This window comes from Channa argus, chromosome 9 (assembly GCF_033026475.1).
Source record: "Channa argus isolate prfri chromosome 9, Channa argus male v1.0, whole genome shotgun sequence".
Lineage (NCBI taxonomy): Eukaryota > Metazoa > Chordata > Actinopteri > Anabantiformes > Channidae > Channa > Channa argus.
This window is the reverse complement of record NC_090205.1, coordinates 1,851,803-1,870,087: the sequence shown is the minus strand read 5'-3', so window position 1 is coordinate 1,870,087 and position 18,285 is coordinate 1,851,803. Positions and strand designations below refer to the sequence as shown.

Sequence of the window (18,285 nt, the reverse complement as noted above, 5' to 3'; positions counted from 1 at the left end):
CAGACAATTCAGCTAAAGGTCCACATATCTACCTCTAATATTGTTTTGTCTGACTCCAGGGTACCGGATGCGTATCGGATCCAGCACTGACAAAAAAGACTCTGGGAGGATCCATGTGGACTTTGCCCAGGCCAGAGACGACCTGTACGAGTGGGAGTGTAAACAGCGGCTCCTGGCCCGAGAGGAGAGACACCGCCGCAAGATCCACGAGGAGCGGCTGCGACCGCCATCTCCTCCACCCATCGTGCACTACTCCGAACATGAGGCGACGCTGTTAGCGGACAAACTGAAAGGTGAGGTGGCACCAGGAGGGGTTTTGGTTCATTTGAGTTGTTTACTTTCTTTAACTGCTCACAAGGCTTCAACTAATTAACTGTTTAATGGGGAAATTGGACAAATTGTTCACATTTTGTTCTTCGAACCAACATGAATCATCTCACAACTCATCAGATTTACTGTGGCCCTCTGAGTGACTCACAAGTAAATAGCACCTATCACGTGGAGTTCAGTGTCTCGCCCAATAACACTTCCACATATGGTGGGGAGGAATCGGGAATTGAACCACCAACCCTGTGGTGCACTGCTCTACCACAGCTGCCCCCTACATTAGTTAAAGCTCCACTTTGAGAAGATTCAACAGTAAAATGCATCAGAACCTATTTTGTCACATAAATAAAATACTGCAGGTACTTAGTATTAGTAGTATTTTAAATGTGGTGTATGTACATTTTTATCATGTAAAGTATTTTTAGATCAGTGTAGTGAAACATTTTTTTTTACAGTAGGTTAAATATCTGAGTACTTCTTCCACTGCTGATGTGTTTATCTACAGTGAGTCCACCATGACCCAAGACGTGAAGGCGTCGCCATGGTTACAGAGATTTAAAAATCTATTGTCGTTACGTTGGTCTGAAATCACATCCGGCTTCTCACAGCTGATTCACCGATCACCTGCTGACAAACATATTCAGAACCTGCACAATTATTGATGCTGTTTCTCAGTGTGCAGCTGTCAGTGATACGGTCAGGATGATTTCACCAACACCCCTAATCGTCTCTGTCTGCCTCTTTTAATTACAGTACAATAAGATGAATAGGAGGAGGAGAGGGAGTGTGGGAGTGAACAGGCAGAGATGTGAGTGAGTGAGTGTGAGGCCAGTGTGAAGGTCACTCCTCCTCCTCCTCCTCTGCTCTGCTGCAGCTGATTTTTATCTCCACGACTGATACAGCTCCGGTTTTTCATTCTCTTTTTCTTGGATAAAAACACAGGAGCTGAAATCCAACAGAATTTCTGTCAGAATTTCTCCTCAGAGTCAAACTCCACCATCCTGCCGTCCTCTTGTATCAGTTACTGTACTGCCAAAACATTTTCAGCATTTCTGGTTCATACAGAATGACTACATTGGTAAAAAAAAAACTAAATGTTAAATATAAAACTGTTTATTATTAAATAGCAAGAATAGTTTGTGTCATTAAACATGGACATACCATGAACCACAGGAGGAATACTTCAGTACTAGTTCCATGTTGCACTGAATTTACTGCCACAGAAGACAGTGCAGCAGTAGCTGTGGTATTTGTCAGGAACCTGTTGCTGGGCAACATGTCCTCACCAACATTGACAATGGGATGTTTCAAAATATCAACCTGCAGAAAATACTTACTGCACAAATAATCTAGACAACAAAATGATGAAATGTTGATAATTTATGAAAATGACCGAAAATATATTGATGGTCAACATATCAGTGAAATGATTTCATACGATGTTTTTTTTTTTCCATCAAAATGTCTGATCTTGCAGAACAGCTTCCAGTTAATGTCACTACAATCCAATTCAATTCAATTCAACTTTATTTATATAGCGCCAATTTACAACAAAGTCATCTCAAGGCACTTTACAGAATAAAGTCCAGACTATACAAGTATGTAGAAGCAACCCAACAAATCCCCCTTGAGCAAGCCCTAGGCAACAGTGGAGAGGAAAAACTCCCTTTAATGGGAGAAACCTCCAGCAGAACCAGGCTCAGGGTGGGCGGCCATCTGCCTTGACCGGTTGGGGTGAGTGGAAAGTGGAGAAAGAAAAGAAAAGAGCAACGAAAAGCAACAACAAAACAACAAAAAGCAACAACAAAACAACAAGAAAAGCAACAACAAAACAACAAAAAAGCAACAACAAAACAACAAAAAAGCAACAACAAAGCATCGTACAGGTTGTAGGATATAGAATTAATGGTATACAATGGTGACAAGTAAATGTATAGAGAAAAGCTAGTTCAGGTTGAGTGAGCAGTTTAACTATAAGCTTTATCAAAAAGGAAGGTTTTAAGCCTAGTCTTAAAAGTAGAGAGGGTGTCTGCTCCCCGAATTTGGATTGGAAGCTGGTTCCACAGGAGAGGAGCTTGATAGCTAAAGGCTCTGCCTCCCATTCTACTTTTGCAAACTCTGGGAACCACAAGTAGGCCTGTATTTTGGGATCGAAGTGGTCTAATCGGGCGATACAGAACTATGAGATCTTTTAAATATGATGGAGCTTGACCATTAAGAGCTTTGTATGTAAGGAGGAGGGTTTTGAACTCTATTCTAGATTTTATGGGAAGCCAATGAAGAGAAGCTAGTGAAGGTGAAATATGATCTCTCTTTCCTAATCCAGTCAGCACTCTTGCTGCAGCATTTTGGATTAATCCAGAAACTAATTCTCTCTCCCCACAGTCACATTCACAGAAAAATACCCTAGTCTGCTTTAATGGAGGAAATTTAACTTCAAACTTGTTCACATGTGTTTTCTTAGCTAAACCTAAGCACACATGTCCACCATTAACCCAAAATACCTGCTGTAACTCAGCTTCTCATAATAAACCCGGGGCTTCATTCATTTAAAATATTTGTTGCACTGGAACATAATCTTGTTGGCCATTCACTGGTGTAGGAACGTAACTTTGAATACCATTGGTTCCACAATGGTATTAAATAATGTCTCATTTCCATTATTGCCTTTTTTCCCAAAAGCAAAAAAGCCTGACCATTCACTGAGTCTCTTTTCTGTTCATCACCCAGGTGTTAGCTCAGCTTGCTAATCACAGACTCCATTACTCGTCTTAAGATGTGACTGACCATCTAAACAGTTCATGCAGCAGCTGCCATCATTAAATCTGCTCTAACAAACAGACACATTTAACATCCCTTGGACCGATCGTGCATTCGATTAATAAATCCCATAACAAATGATAATAACACAGATAATAAAGGTAGAATCACATTAATAATAATTAACATTGGCTTTATGTCTACACTGACACCAGCAGTTGCCTCCAGGCCTCAGCCTCATCTAATCCCCAACATAAACAACATGTTTTCTCTCTCAATAACCTTTTGAATTCATTCTTCACCTCAAACAGCAAGGGAAATAAATTTCCATTATACCCTCAGTCATCCCCGTTCAGTGGCACCTCATTGTGCTCACTGTAATGTGACTGTAATCTGCTGCTGTGTATGAATGGGGCTTTATCAGAGCGGGGAAAGTGTCTTCTTACAGGTTGTGTTGCAGCGGGTATTGAGCTCATTAAACGCTCTCTAATTCACTCTGTTCTGCCGCCGTCCGCGGCTCCGTGGCCCCGTTCAGTCATTATTCAAATGGAGGAGAACGCGCTGAACGCGGGCCCTCGGAGACTCCGATTTTTTATGACGGAGACCGAATGCAGCTTTTTGGTTGAAAAGTTGAAAATCAAAAATGCTTTTTGTGTTCAGTGGCTGTGGCGTGACGCAAAGAGCCGTGACGAGAGAGCACCTCGAGAGGAGGATTTAAGTCCTCGTTGCTGCTCTGTTGTTTGTTTAGCTTCACTGGATGTTAAAGGTCCCATGAAATGACTGAAAACTTCAGTCACCATTCTCTGGAGACACAGTAGGTGTTACTGTGTCTCTGTATGTACAGATAAATGAACCACGCCAAAAAACCCAATCAGGTCTTTAAGTGCAAAGGAATTTATTTAAACTACAGACTCACAGACTGAACTACAGACTGAGATGTTATCATCTTTAGCTGTCGTCCAGCATTAGAAGCATGAACTCAATCCCAGGAGTTTCTTTGTGAACAAACTTCAGCCTTTGACTTTATAAACGCACTGGAAAGGTTTCTGACCATTCAGCCAGTTTGTGTTCATGCAAATAGTCATTTAAAGGCCAATTCATTCTTTTTTTGTTCATGAGGATCAGGACAGACTCTCTACAGAGCCTAAATGATGGCAGCCCAAAAATCCATGTCCACTACACCAGTTTTGCGTGGGCCAGAAACAAGACACTTTCTCTTCATGACGGAGTTCCACAAGCTGATATATACACATAGGAAAAACTAAGGTGCTGTTCTTTTTTGCTATTGTTATGATCTAAAGTTGCCATTGTATTTGCAGGCCACATCTTGAGCATGTGTACATTGGAGGACAAACTGAAAGTATGAATTACTCTTAATAGTGCAGTACAGTTTAGTTTATTCCAAAATGCTTCTTCTATCAATGCAACACCACAATACATTCCTAATAAAATGAGTAACCTTTTAGAGATTATCAGGTAGTGATTGGTCAGTTTCTTTTTGAAACATCAGCTCTTTGCCTCTTTCCCACAGAGGACCACAAGTTTAGTGAGGCCACAGCAGTGCTGTTCACCTGGATCGACCGCGGCGAAGTCAACCGACGGACCGCCAATCACTTCTACTCCATGATCCAGTCGGCCAACAGCCACGTCCGGCGGCTGATGAGTGAGAAAGCTCAGCATGAGGAGGAGATGGAACGTGCCAAAGAGGCCTTTAAGAACGCCCTGCTGGTCATTTTAACACAGTGTAAGGAGACTTCTTTATTTTGATCATGTACAGACGTGGAAAATCTTTACAGTGATAACTGTTAATCAGGTAAGCTCCTGACTTCATGTTCAGCCAAACGTGTCCCATGCCCCACAATGCTTCATCAGAGAACATACAAGCCAAAGGAAAAACTTTAAGAGAAAATATATTAAAACTGAACTGCACCTGAATCTAACTAGCTTGTTAGCAAAAAAAGAATTTGAAAATAATAGTAATAATAATGATAATAATTAAGATATTATATAGAGACACAAAACTGGACATCATCGGATTAGCAGTAAAAGACTTCAGCTTCAGATATTGTCTTTTAAGCTAATGACCTACTGACTCAATACTCCCAAGTCTATATTAACGTGTGAAGCTCACTCTTCTGACCAATCAGATGTATTTCTGCTTGATGTTGTAGCAGCAGAGTGTAGAGAAGTTATTTTTTATGTCCCGATTCCCAAAATGTGTATATTTTAGTTTTAACTCAGAAACAATCGCTTGAAAATGTTGACGTGATTATTTAGGACTGGTTTCACAGTTCCACACACTCTTCTGCTTGTGTCTGCATAGATTTTATTATGCCCATCTTGAGAGAAGCATATCTTGGAGTTTATGAGCTTTATCTTGCTTTGTAATAAAATGCCAACTCAGAAGAGGAAATCAAAGGGGAACTGCTGCTTTTAGTTCATTTTATTAGACGCACATTTAACCAGGGTGAGTCGTTGAAATACATCTGAAGCTGGAGTGAATCATTCCATCTTAGCTCTGTCAAAATAATTTCTGTGACACATTTCTGGCCAGTTTCTCTAAAACACTGTGTTCTTTAGCTAATAGCTAAATACCCAGTGTGATTTCGTCATGTCCCCACACCACCACCGAGTGCAGTCCTGCTCACAGCCTGTCACACTGCTGCAGGGTGGGCTGCAGTTTACCGAGGTGAAGGCCGTGAAGCCATTTTCACTACATCCATTTTGAAGCCTGCCTCGACGCGAGTCATTTGCTCTGCGAGGATCTCGGCCCAGTCTCCATGACAACACTCCCCCATCCGTCTCCCCATCAGCTCCGTTATCTTCAGCTCAGTGCGAACTGGTGCTTAGGTCAGTGGCACAGACTCATTGGTGTGACGGCGCTCTGACCTTTTCACGATGCCGCTGCTCTGCTCCAGCATCACTCGTTCACTGTCAAGTTTCCCAGATCATGAGTTTAAAGCTGCATTAAGTGATGGCTGACCACTCAGTACTACACAGTCCTGGCCTCTCTGCATGTGAGTTTCCTCTTTGCTTACCAAAGCTTCTCAAAAAGAGGTGAAGGACTTAGTTTCTGAGGCCAGGATCCAAAAGCGAGATCACAAACTGGGACACCAGTGTATGTCCAATGACTCGAGGGAGAAAAAGCAGGAGGTCCAAAAGCTGCAGAGCTGCAGAGTCAATGTTTATTCTCAGCGAGTGTTAATATGAAAACATCACTTAATGCAGATTTAAGGAGGAAGTTCTTTCAGAATAAAGGCGGATCAGTTCTCTGTGCATGTTGACACGTCTGCTGCAGAGGGGTGAGTAGCTTTGGTCTTTATACTGTTTTCTTTTATATGTTGCTTTCCATCAGAGAAAGTCCTGAGTACAGATGTTTGAAATGTTCAGGTTTGGTTCCTAAAGACCAAGTCACTGCTGGACATGTTTGAGTGACTTCAGATCAGATGTCAGAGAGAAACTTTGAAAGGCTGCATTTCCAACCAGAACGGATGGTTTCAAAATGACTGTATTATTGTTAAAGCCTCTGCTGACCTTAAACATGTAATACAACATGTGACAACAGATCTAAAACTCAGCATCCGCTCTGAGGAAATGTGGCCTTTGTCAGTCGTCAAGGAAGTGAAGCTGCAGATGATGATTGGATGTAAGTACAGAGCACTGTCCAGGAGAGAGACCTGCTCATCACATATCCACAAAGAGCCATTTATTTCAACCTGGTTTGTCTCACAGTAATGTGCCAGTAAAGACACAAAGCTGCATTCTGAAGTGGCTGCATGAGGATTCAGATCAGTTTGTCTCCAACTGAGGCCACTGTTGTGCCTGGATGTTTAAAATGTAGCAGAGCTACAGACTGCAGGGATTCGCCCTTATGTCCCAGAAATGTTGAAAAATGCTCTGCTGAACAGACTTCACCTCTGGTCCTCATGCACTACCTGACTCATCACTGGATCTTCTGCTAAAAGGTTAAACACACCAGGATCTGCACTGTCCTGGTCCTAATGTGTCTGAGCAGAGATGTTTTGAAACATCACCAACATTACTAAGAGAAAAAAAACTTTAATTAATTAATCCAACCATTGGAGTCTGACATGTGTTTTACGGTACAACCTTTATTCTTAACTATTATTAACTAGGTACTGATAGATGGGACACGTGTTTTTGACCTGCAACCTATGTAACACATGTGGGATATGACTTTTTTAGGTTTAAAAACAGCTTTGAAAGACAGTGCAGTTTTCATCACCTGACATTTGCATTCTAGTACACTTCAAGTGGCAGGTGGCATGAATTGAAACTAGTACCTCAAAGTGATACTTTTAGGTACATACCTAAGTAAGGAGACTCACGCTGATCATTCTGATAAATGATTGTGCACATTCATGGAAAATCTACTAGTTTGAAACAAAGCAATGTTTCTTTTAGCCCTAAAGTTCAGACAGAAAGAATCTTTTTTTACACTATTTATCTTCAGAATATTTCTCATTTCTCATTTTCCTCATTCACTTCATTTGAATTTGCACCCAAATCAAAGGAATTTGTGCTGAATAACTTTTGCTTTAGTTATTGTGAAGGTTTCCTGTTTTACTCAGACAAGGAGCACTTCACTCCACAAATGGTAAATTTGTCATCATCAGCTCAGTTTGTCTGTCAGTTTGACTAGCAGCAGCGCTGGTAGTTTGTAACCGTTTTGATTCACACTTTTTCTCAAATGTACGTTTTGCTGTGGCGGAAGGTAACAGAGTAAACCTCTGTCGTACAAACACCAGGTTCAGAAAGCTGTTCACAGGTTTCTCACAGTCAGTCTTCACACTTTCAGTATGTTCCCGCCTCGCTGCCTGTTCCTTTCATGCAGTGGTGATGTAAGTAAAGCAGGTAAAGTCCAGAAAGATGTCCCAATACAATGCGTGCATGTAAAATGTTAACAAAACTATTAAGAAATCAAATGCAGAAGCTACAATGTCCTGTTCTTGTTTTCTATGTGCAGCCATGTTTTTAAAAAAGGCGTCAACAGGGACCAGAGTGAAGCTGGTCTCTTTACCAGCAGAAAAAGAAGAAACTGATGAACCACACAGACATTATGTGACTTCATCAACTTACAAATGTAATCATTCATATCACATATGAAACTTGTTTTCCCTTCTCACAAACATACAGGTCTGAAGTGGAACATAAGAACTCATCTAACACCCACAGTAGTAGTAGTATTGTTGTAGTATTAATATGTAAAGAAAGTAACTACAGCAAGAACAAAAGGGGGTGGGGCACAGTGTTACACTCCTTTCTAACACAGTTATGGTTATACATGGCATCTCAAAGGCTTGTGTTTTAGCAAATGTGACTGTTCTATTAGCTCAATCTGTTCTTGTCTAGTTTTAGGAAATAATTTTAAGGCAAAAATGATCTTAAGCCACTTTACAGAATAAAGTCAAGACTATAAAGATGTATAGAGAGAACCCAAAAATTCCCCCTTGAACAAGTTCTAGGCAACAATGAAGGAAAAACTCCCTTTAACGGAAGAAACCTCCAGCAGAACCAGGGTCAGGGTGGGCGGCCATCTGCCTTGACCGGTTGGGGTGAGTGGAAAGTGAAGAGAGAAAAGCAAAAAAACAAACAAAAGCAACAATAAAACATCGGGCAGGTTGGTAGGACCAGGAGCTGCTCACCTGAAAACACACAGCTTCAAACAGAGAAGGAGAAGGACAATGGGTCATCTTCACCTTGGACACCAAACAGGGCTGTAATGGGGGTTGGCCGCACTGGCCTCTGAAAAAAACTAGTCAGCAGCTTTACATTGGATACCAAGTGCAGGGATTAAAATGTCTCAAGTCTGTATCAGAATGGTAACATTATTGGCCTGTATCAAAAAAGGAAACAAAGTTCTTTTAAGAACTGTCTAATGCATAATTAAAACCTGAAATCACTAAACTGAAATCAGTTAAATCACTAAAACTGGCGAAATTTAAACATAGGACTTTAAAACTCACTGCTTTATTTAGTGTCATGCCGAAGCCTTTTGTTTTGTACATAGATAATTAGAAACATCAAAAATCTACCGCGGAAAACCAGGCTTCACTAATCCCCCACCCTGACTTCAGAGACTAGATTTCCTGAGAAAGCAAACTGTAACCTAGTTACTTACGTCCATGTAAATGCACTGATTGAGTTGCTGCCATGTGACTGGCTGAGCAGCTGAACTTGTGTATTTAATAAAGTGGCCAGTGACTGAACAAATAAGTCCAGTTATCATAACTAGCCTGAGAGCCATTCCACCAAATAAAGTCATAGATTAAGTTATTAGCATTTCAAAAAAGGAGTTAACAAATAAAGACATATTGTTTGTAATAAATACAGACGTTCATTTTGATGATATTAATCCTGCCTGCCAGTAGCGTAGAGACCACTTAGCCAGGCTCAATTTAGTACTCTTCAGGAGAGGCATAAAATTAAGTGAAAGAAGATTGAAAATGTTTGTGTTACTATTTCACTACATGTTTTTATCAGCCTAAAATCTCCAACCTCCCTGCTGAAATTGTACAGGTCATGGTTGTTCTCAAAGATCCAGGAGAACCTGTACAATGTCTGCCCGACTTTACATGGCACTAGTTTATCTACAGTATCTCCTGAATGGGAGAGCCCTGGACCAAATCAGGAGAATCAACCTAAGACCAAAAGTAAGTGGATAAGGAGTAATGGCTCTATCATTAAAGGCTCAGGCTGATGTATCTTCTGTTCATTGAAGGTCTGGAACCATCTGAAGACAGCAATACACATATGTCCATAAATCCGCAGCGTCTGATTTGAAAACACCTCGTCAGGGCATAGTGACATTACACACAGATGTGGGCTGTGTTTACCTTCACTGGAACAGGCCGGTCCACTACAAATGTGTGTCACAGAACACAGGGTAGCTCATATTTCAGCTTATACACACAATAAAAATATGATTAACGCTGTGATGCAGTAACAAATTGTAAAATCGTCATTGTCCTGATGAACTGGTAAAGCTGGTTTCCTGATTGGTTCACGCTCTGCTGTTACACATGCATTAACCAGTACATCAGCTAGAGACATGAGCCTGTGCATCCAAGAAAACACTGTATTACTATCAAAAATGTGTCCGTATACATTAGTCCTTGTAATGTAGACATGTTAGATCCCTGATTGTTTGATTACATGTAGGAGATGTGTTGCTGCTTCATGGAGTCCGAGCTGAGCTGATGATGACACACTTTTCATTTTGGAGTAAATTGTTCCTTTAATCTGAATGCGGTGCAGCAGCTGTGTTCACCAGCTCGTGGTCGATGTGTTTCCACGGTCTCTCCTCTGGCTGCTGTACGAGCCTTAGTTAGCGCGACAACGCTACATAAACGGCTTGTTTTGTCTTGACCCCTCCCCCTTCTCCTCTTCCTCTTCCTCCTCTCCCTCCCTGTTCACCCAAAGTCGAGCAGATCACCGCCGTTTTCACCGCCGCCACCAGGCAAAAGGCATGGGACCATTTCTCAAAAGCACAGCGAAAGAACATAGACATTTGGCGCAAGCAGTGTGAGGTTGGTACACCTTTTTCTGTTGTCCCCCCCTTCCCAACTGCTTTCTTCTCTGCTGTCACTTGTGAGTCCCCAGGCTGACAGACAGCCCTGTACGATCTTCGTCCTCACACACAGACAGACAGATGGGGGGCTCTGATCATCGGAGCCTCTCCGTCTTCCTGCAGCCCAGATGGAAAGCAAAGATCTGACGCCTCCTGGAAAGTGTGAGGCGCTGCTATGGCAACAGTGATTTCCAGGGTTAAGTCTCTGATTTATTATTCATCCAGAGTCGAATCTAGATACAGTAACGTGGGACAGTGTGAGTGATGTGTGTGAAGGGAGGAGGATGTCATGGCGCACTGATCTGTGAGGAAAAATTATGAAAAATTTCAAGTTAAACACAAAAAGAACACTTTTCCTTTTTAGTCTTCATAAGCAGTACAATTTGCAAAAAATGGTTAATAACACTAACATGTAGCTGTAAACAGAAAATGTTTTAGTTCATGTATGGTGTATTTCATATTTTAGTGTCTAAACACCAAGCAGAGAAAACCCTGTCCCTAAAGTCAACTCACCCAGAGAATCCATACATGAAGAGCATTTCTGAATGTGTTGTTGTTAGTCAACTTTCACCCAAAGTCTAAATGTCATTCCTGATCCTTTTACAATTAGGGCCCTCCACGTTTAAAAGTGGTTGGATCTGGTCAAAGAAAAACACAGGTTTAGTCAACTTCTCCTGCGTGACCATTCGTTTCTCCATACCAACAAAGAAAGGGACAAGATGGGGAAATGACATATCTTCCTGTAAAAATTAACAGGACTATGTGGTTGCAAACAAAGATGGCTGACCAGCAGGAAGCAGTTGAAGTTAATTTGTCAGAAGATGGTCATTGAGACAAAGATGATTAATCAATAAGACAGAGTGATGGCGGTCACAGACAGATCCCAGTATTTTATCTGTTAATATAATGTGTAAAACACCTAAAGAGCCATTCTGAAGCTGTTTAGGGAACTGGGCTTGTACAGACAGGGTGATGGGGGAACAGGTGTACAGAGGCACAGGACATAGTCAGGTGGTTGGGAACAGAGGGAAGGTCTGGGGACATCTGGAGGCGAGATGGGGAACAACCAAGGCCTGAGGAAGTGATGATGAGTGTGAGAATGGAAACAGATGATCGGATGTAGCTACATTATCAAAATGGATAAACACTGATTGGTCAATAAAAAACAGAGAGATTTAAAGTAAAATGTCCCCAAGAAGGAAAATATATGTTGCTAAATAGTTTTTGTGGATGTCTGCGTGTGTTTTTTCTATCTGACTTTTTTCTTTGTTTGATTTGTTTGAGCTTTCACTGCCAGAATTGATCTAACATGATACAAATCTGAGTCGGCTACATATCACCATGTATAATATTTCTGGTGGGGAATAAAAGTTAAGAGGCAGTAATTAGTAGCATGCTGAAGCCCCTACATGTGTCTGCACCCTGCTTACAAATGAAACGATGCGATTATCAGTGAGGGCATCAGCAGAAGTGATGAGAGATAAAGCAGCAGGCTGTTGCTCTCTGCCATCTTTGTATCTTTGCCTTTGTCAGAGCTGATCCAACAGATACATTTGAACATGTGGATGTCGCAAAAGTCAGTGATTTATAGACGAGCTGAAACGGCGACTCCATTGTTTGAGTGACTGAAAATGTATTGGCAGCTGCTCTCTATATTTTTTTAAACCAAAAGTTCCAAATTCTCTCCCTTTCCAGCTCCTCTCTTGTGCACATTTTCTCCCTATCTGTGTTTGATATGAGAATAAACTGAATATTTTTGGTTGGTCAAAACATTTTTCCCCTTGTTAATGCTAATTGACAAATCCTTAAAATAACCAGTAAATAATCTATTATATGAAGGAAGGTAAAGAAGTTAGAATTAGAGCAAAATGATGGCATTGGCTCATAACGATTAGTTTCTGTTTTTTTCAGTAGTTTCATGTTTGAGGGAAATATTTGGTTTTACAGACACATCTGGTCCTTGGTTAAGTTCCTGGGAAACCCAAGAGAATGGGTGACATAATGAGACTGTACTCACCCCATAAACCCGACTGCATCAGTCGTTTCCCTAAAACATCTGGGCCACAACAAAGACTTTAACTCTTTAACTGGTTTTGATCAAACCATCAGTGGGACTTCAGGTGGACACCTAGGTGTATCTGTTGCACAAAGCTCTTGAACATATGACTAATGTGCTCTGAATTCTGGGTAAATTAAGTCTCCATGCATGAATGCAAACTTATTTATTTGTTGAAAAGACATGTGGGAAACAACACAGTGTTATTTTATTTGGTCCAAATTTAATTTTTCATTGTTGTGGATTTAGGTACAGACACCAAATATCTAAACGTCTAAGTTTATTTCAGGAAATGTCGTTAAAGTTCGGGTGTCAGTTGATACATTGCTGCACCTGTTGCCACTGTTCCCCAGGAAGGTTGGTTTCATGTTTCGGCAGCACGGTGGTGGCATGAATCCTGGCAGGCTGTGGCCTGTTGTGTTCATGTCCTCCCCGTGCTTGTGCGGGTTCCTGGTTTCCTCCCACAGTCCAAAGACCTGCATGTTAGGTTAATTGTCCTGTAGGTGTGAATGTGAGTGTGAATGGTTGTCTGTCTTTGTACGTCTCTCTGTGGCCCTGAGATAGACCGAAGACCTGTCCAGGGTGGACCCCACCTTTCGTCCAATGACAGCTGGGATAGGCTACAGCCCCTTGTGAACCTTAACAGGATAACGGGTTACAGATAAGGGATCGTTACATGTTTCATGCAGGAAAAATGAGACACTAGAATATTACAGCACATAAAAAACACAATTCTTGTCCTTCCCCACCACACCCACTTTCATTTTGCACTTTACTATGGCACCATAATGCCAAGCATACAGAGGACACGCTGCTTCAGGTGTGCGGTGGTTTGGAGGACTGCTTTCACTCTGCATCTCCTGGACTTTCAGGAGCTGAGAAACGCCCACAGCGAAGAGATCATGGGCATCAGACGGGAGGAGGAGATGGAGATGTCGGATGATGACTCGGATGAGAATCCCTGTAAAAAGATGCGAACTGAGGAAAATGGTAAGATGGAGATTTCTTCATATTTAACATGTTGGTTAAAATAAAGAATCTGAAGTAGCAGAAACACAATAATAAAGGACCTCAGTCAGGGTTGGATTGTCTGTTTTAGCTCTGAAGCAACAAAACACTCACACACTTCCTGTCCTCCCCCTCCTCCTGCAGGAACATGTGATCAGACTCAGGCCTCTCTAAGGGAGGAGAACGATTCCCTGCGCTGGCAGCTCGACGCCTACAGGAACGAGGTGGAGCTTTTAAGGAAGGAACAGAGCAAATGCAGCCGTCCTGATGATGAGCACACACACACCCAGATGCAGATGCACGGTCCTGAGGCACAGATCCAGCTGCTTCAGCAGAGCATGCACAACATGCAGCAGGTAGCTTCATCTTCCTGTTCATCAGATTGTGTCAATTATAGGGTAAAACACGTTAATTTACTTTTTAGGACTAAGTTAGTTATTTATACATGTGGTCAACATGTGACATCATCAGAATATCACAGATCATACTTAAGAATAGTGGCTCATTACATAGAGAATAAAGCCGTTTAGTCCACAAACTAAATATGAGTCATTCTCTTCTTCTGTGCAATAATATAAATGCACAATCGTTCTTAAAAAAACAATTGTTATGTTTGCTATATTATTGATGGGTGATTCCTTTTGTTATATTCCTGAAGAATTGATTTGTAAGACAATTTGTAAGAAATTCAAAGCGCCATCAATGCTCGCTCTGATTGGCTGTTCAGCTTGGTGAATCAATTTTTAAAAAGTTTAGAGTTGTTATGTCAGTTCCTTAAATAAAAACATCAAAACTGCATAAAAACCAAAATATTTGATCCAGAAAATGTCCCATTGAAAACCATTAATAATGCAATATTTGATCCCACATTTATTTTAACATAAACTAATGCATTCCTTTATGTTAAGATTTCATTTTGGACTGCTGGCCTTCTATTATTAATTTTCATATTTGTCCAAGTGAAACCTTCCTCTTTAAAGCATGCAGCAACATTTCCTGCTTGTTACCATTTTCTGCAAGGGTGCCTTGCTAATGAAGTGATACGTGTGTGTCACTACTGATGTTGTGTTTATGGTGTTTGTGTGTGTGTGTGTGTGTGTGTGTGGGTCCAAATTCAAAAGTGTTTTCTCCTTAAAGCCCGTATTTGTTTTGATGACAAAAACTGTGGAGTTATGAAGACATAATGTTCTATAAGGGGTGAAAAACCAATTTGTTTTCATTAATATTTGATATGTATATTTCATGTTGAATTGGTTTTAAAAGACTAAGTCATTTAAAGTGGAAATAACATCAATATATAATAATTTTACAGCAGTTTTTGAGAAATTAATATTTTTAAATTTTTAGTTTTTGACATTAGGTGTAAATCTGTTAGGGTTTTAAAGGAACTCTTATGGGTTAAGATCAGACTTCTCTTTTTTATTTGAGGCAGGGCCTCCCAGACTCATAATTAATTGTCATGCTATTGACTGAAGCCTGGATAAATCTTACAGAGGAACAATGCAGAATGCTGTTTGTCTTGTTTTTGTCCACCCTCATGGCTTTGATTCTGTAAGCTGAGTTCAGTAAAGCTTTGGTAGTAAAGTTAAGGCAGAGTTTTAAGTTATATTTCATCCATGCAATTTTAATCTTTTGGATCAAAGAAGGGTTTGCTCTTTAAGCAGTGCTGGAGATAAACTGAAGTGACTTGACCAAGCCAGAAATCTGAAATCACCTGTGTACAGAAGCTTCAGTGCAGCTGCTGCTGAGCATGTGTGGCTTCAGAAAGCTTTTAATCAGAAGAGAGCAGGCAGACGACTTTACTTTCCCCGAGCAAACAAAGTAAAGAACAGCATCAGTGTTTTCACCGCTGATTCAGAGCTCTCCCATAATCCCTCGCTCTAGTGATTTCATAAAGCTTTGTTAGAGCACGGAGCCATGCGTTAGCCTGATTTGACTTGACTTGCTGTCTTTCTCGATCTAAAGTGACAGCGGTGATAGAACGAGGCACATTAGATGCACACACACACACACACACACACACACAAACACACACTCACACTGTGCCTTGATGACTGGTTGTAAATGTGTTGCTTACTCCACTTTTAACAGAGAACGTCACGCTACTGTCACTTCTCGTTTGTCACCTGCTGATGTTTTTGCTCCTCACCACAGAAAAATAAGTGTTTAGCTCAAACAAATATTTCCTCATTTGACTTTCTTACACTGGAACGATGACATTACATTATGAAATGTAAATAAAGCAGTAATTCGTTGCTATGGACGACCACATGTTTACAGAGTAAAGCACAGCCTCAGCATCAGGCTGACTCTCAGTGTAACGTGACAGAGGAGTGAATACGGGTAAATGGAGTCGCCAGAATAATTTGACATGAATGCAGCCACTATGAAATTTGTCACAATTTTCAGTGACAGCTGCAGCCTCCAGGCACAGTTCTGCTTCCTCCTCATCCATTAATGCACAAGGCAGCGTGAAAACACTCGCTGCAGTGGTTCACTGACATGTTACTGCTCACACTGAGGCGGACAGATCAGACACTGTGATAAGATTTCTGTGGATTGGATTAGGTCGGAGGGATTCAAAGTGTTAGACAATGACTTGACTCGTCCCCTCTCCCATTAATACTGAAAGTCCACAGTGGTGTGGCTCCATAAGTCCTTTGTACCACAAACTGCAAAGTTTGCAAGGACATCTTTTGGTTCCCCTCACTGCTCTCTGTTCATGAAACTCTGTGTTTGTGTTGCAGGTTCCAGTGTTAGTTTTTTTGCTTTCGTGTTCTTGGTATCAAAAACTGCTTCACTTTAAAACTTATGTTTGTTTTTTTTTTTTGTCTCAGGCAAATTACAGCAGCAACTAAACTACCATAACTAGCACCTGTAGTTTACTTCCTGTTTCCAGAGCACCTGCCTTACTGGTCTCCTTCAGCTGACATCCCTTGCTCTGTGCCCTCCTGAGGAGGCACCTAACAGCTGGAAGACCTGATTTTAAATCTTTGGTTACATTTAATCTGTACTGTGCCAATTCAAGTTCTGCCACAGCTTCCGCATCTTTACAGTTTAGTAAAGCCAGTTGGAAAAGGTTTGAAAACAAGATTGCATTCAGGCAAGTAAAAGACAAAACACTCTTTGCTCTGGTAAGTCAGAAAAACTAAACAAATCAGTGAGAACACATATAACTAATGGTACAAGCAGAGTTCAGGATGAGGTCAGTAAACTAAAGGACAGTCTGCAAATGAAAGACTACCCAAGGATGAAGATAATCTGAGAAATTGCTAGAGGAACAGGGCTAGACTGGGTTTTAGCTTATAATCAACCTGTTTAATTCCTGTCTTAAAGACAAATGTGTCTCTGTTTGTCTTACAGCAACTCCTGAGCCTGCAGGAGAAGCTGACGAGTAAGGAAGCTGAGCTGGAGCAGGCCCGAGAGGAACATCTCTACCTGGAGGGGGAGGTGCTTGCCCTTCGTGACAAGGTTTGTACCCCAGTCACAGCTGACCAGTCTTCCAGAAGACCCAGCGGGTTTCTGTGGTTCTCTAATCTAATTGAAAGATCAGAAGGTAGTTAGAAAAAATGTATTTGTCCATTAGTTCATTTTCAAGAGCAAGTCACAGAGGCAGCAGGTTCAGCAAAGTAGTGCTAAATTTTTCAGCTCATCTTGGGGGGACCTCAAGAGGAGGCAGGTCTAAGGGCTTCACGATCCTGCCCAGTTGTCCTGAGTCAGAACCAGGTTAGGCTCACTGAGGCTCACTGCTGCATCATCAGTGGTCTGTAGTTCTATCGGTGGCCCACATTGAGAGGTTTGATTGCTCCCTGACACAGCAGATCCTTTTCTTCACAATGGTCTGTTTGTAATGTGTTTGGAGCACAAAGAGACACCAAAGTTACATTTTCCTCACACTGGTATAAAATGTAGGTCACAAGCCAACAGTAATCTGAGAGATCAGGGGCAGTTTCTTCGACAGTGTCTCTGCTGTGGTCAAACGCACTCGGCTTCAAAATGATGCAGGAGGTTGAAAGGACAGGAGGCCTACTATAGCAACAGTCCTGACCGGATGCTGACAGGTGAGCAGTTTGATGTGTTTCACACAGGAGAGCTGAACAAATCTGAAGCTGAAATCAGTCGCCATCATTTTAAATAAACACAGTTTTATCATAATGAACATTAAAGGTGATTTGATACATTTTATCAGGTAGTTCGAAGTAACAGGGTTACTGTTACATTACATTATTAATATTATTACCAATGTTAGACATGTTTGACCTTTGAGACACTTTAGCAAACACTATTAACCTAAAAATTATTATTCCAAAAAAGTTCTGAATTTGATTTCAAAACATTAAAATTTTTGTTCTATGTTTCACCTTATTTTAAGCATGTGGCCCAGTTTGGCCCCAATAACAAATGTCTGGGTGCATCCAAATTTTTCTACCGTTTAGTTCGACATCTATGCAACAGAAGATAAAACTGCTTCCATGATAAATGTCCAGACCTGTAAACCTCTCTCTCTCTGTGTGTCTACACCCATTCCTTCTGCCTTGCTGAG

At 41.2% G+C, this 18,285-nt stretch overlaps 1 protein-coding gene across 3 annotated transcripts in view; it reads left to right on the top strand.

Moving 5' to 3' along the window:
• The window catches only part of enox1 (ecto-NOX disulfide-thiol exchanger 1), a 72,603-nt gene that overhangs the window by 41,286 nt on the left and 13,032 nt on the right, over window positions 1-18,285 (top strand). For 2 of the 3 annotated variants that reach the window (XM_067515330.1, XM_067515329.1), the window contains exons 6-11: window positions 60-293; window positions 4,619-4,831; window positions 10,531-10,637; window positions 13,607-13,724; window positions 13,887-14,098; window positions 17,106-17,213. In XM_067515330.1, coding sequence (XP_067371431.1) covers window positions 60-293; window positions 4,619-4,831; window positions 10,531-10,637; window positions 13,607-13,724; window positions 13,887-14,098; window positions 17,106-17,213 — 992 coding nt within the window. Of the gene's footprint in view, window positions 1-59; window positions 294-4,618; window positions 4,832-10,530; window positions 10,638-13,606; window positions 13,725-13,886; window positions 14,099-17,105; window positions 17,214-17,691; window positions 17,804-18,285 lie in introns of all 3 variants that reach the window. The other variant, XR_010915145.1, reaches the window with a different exon arrangement.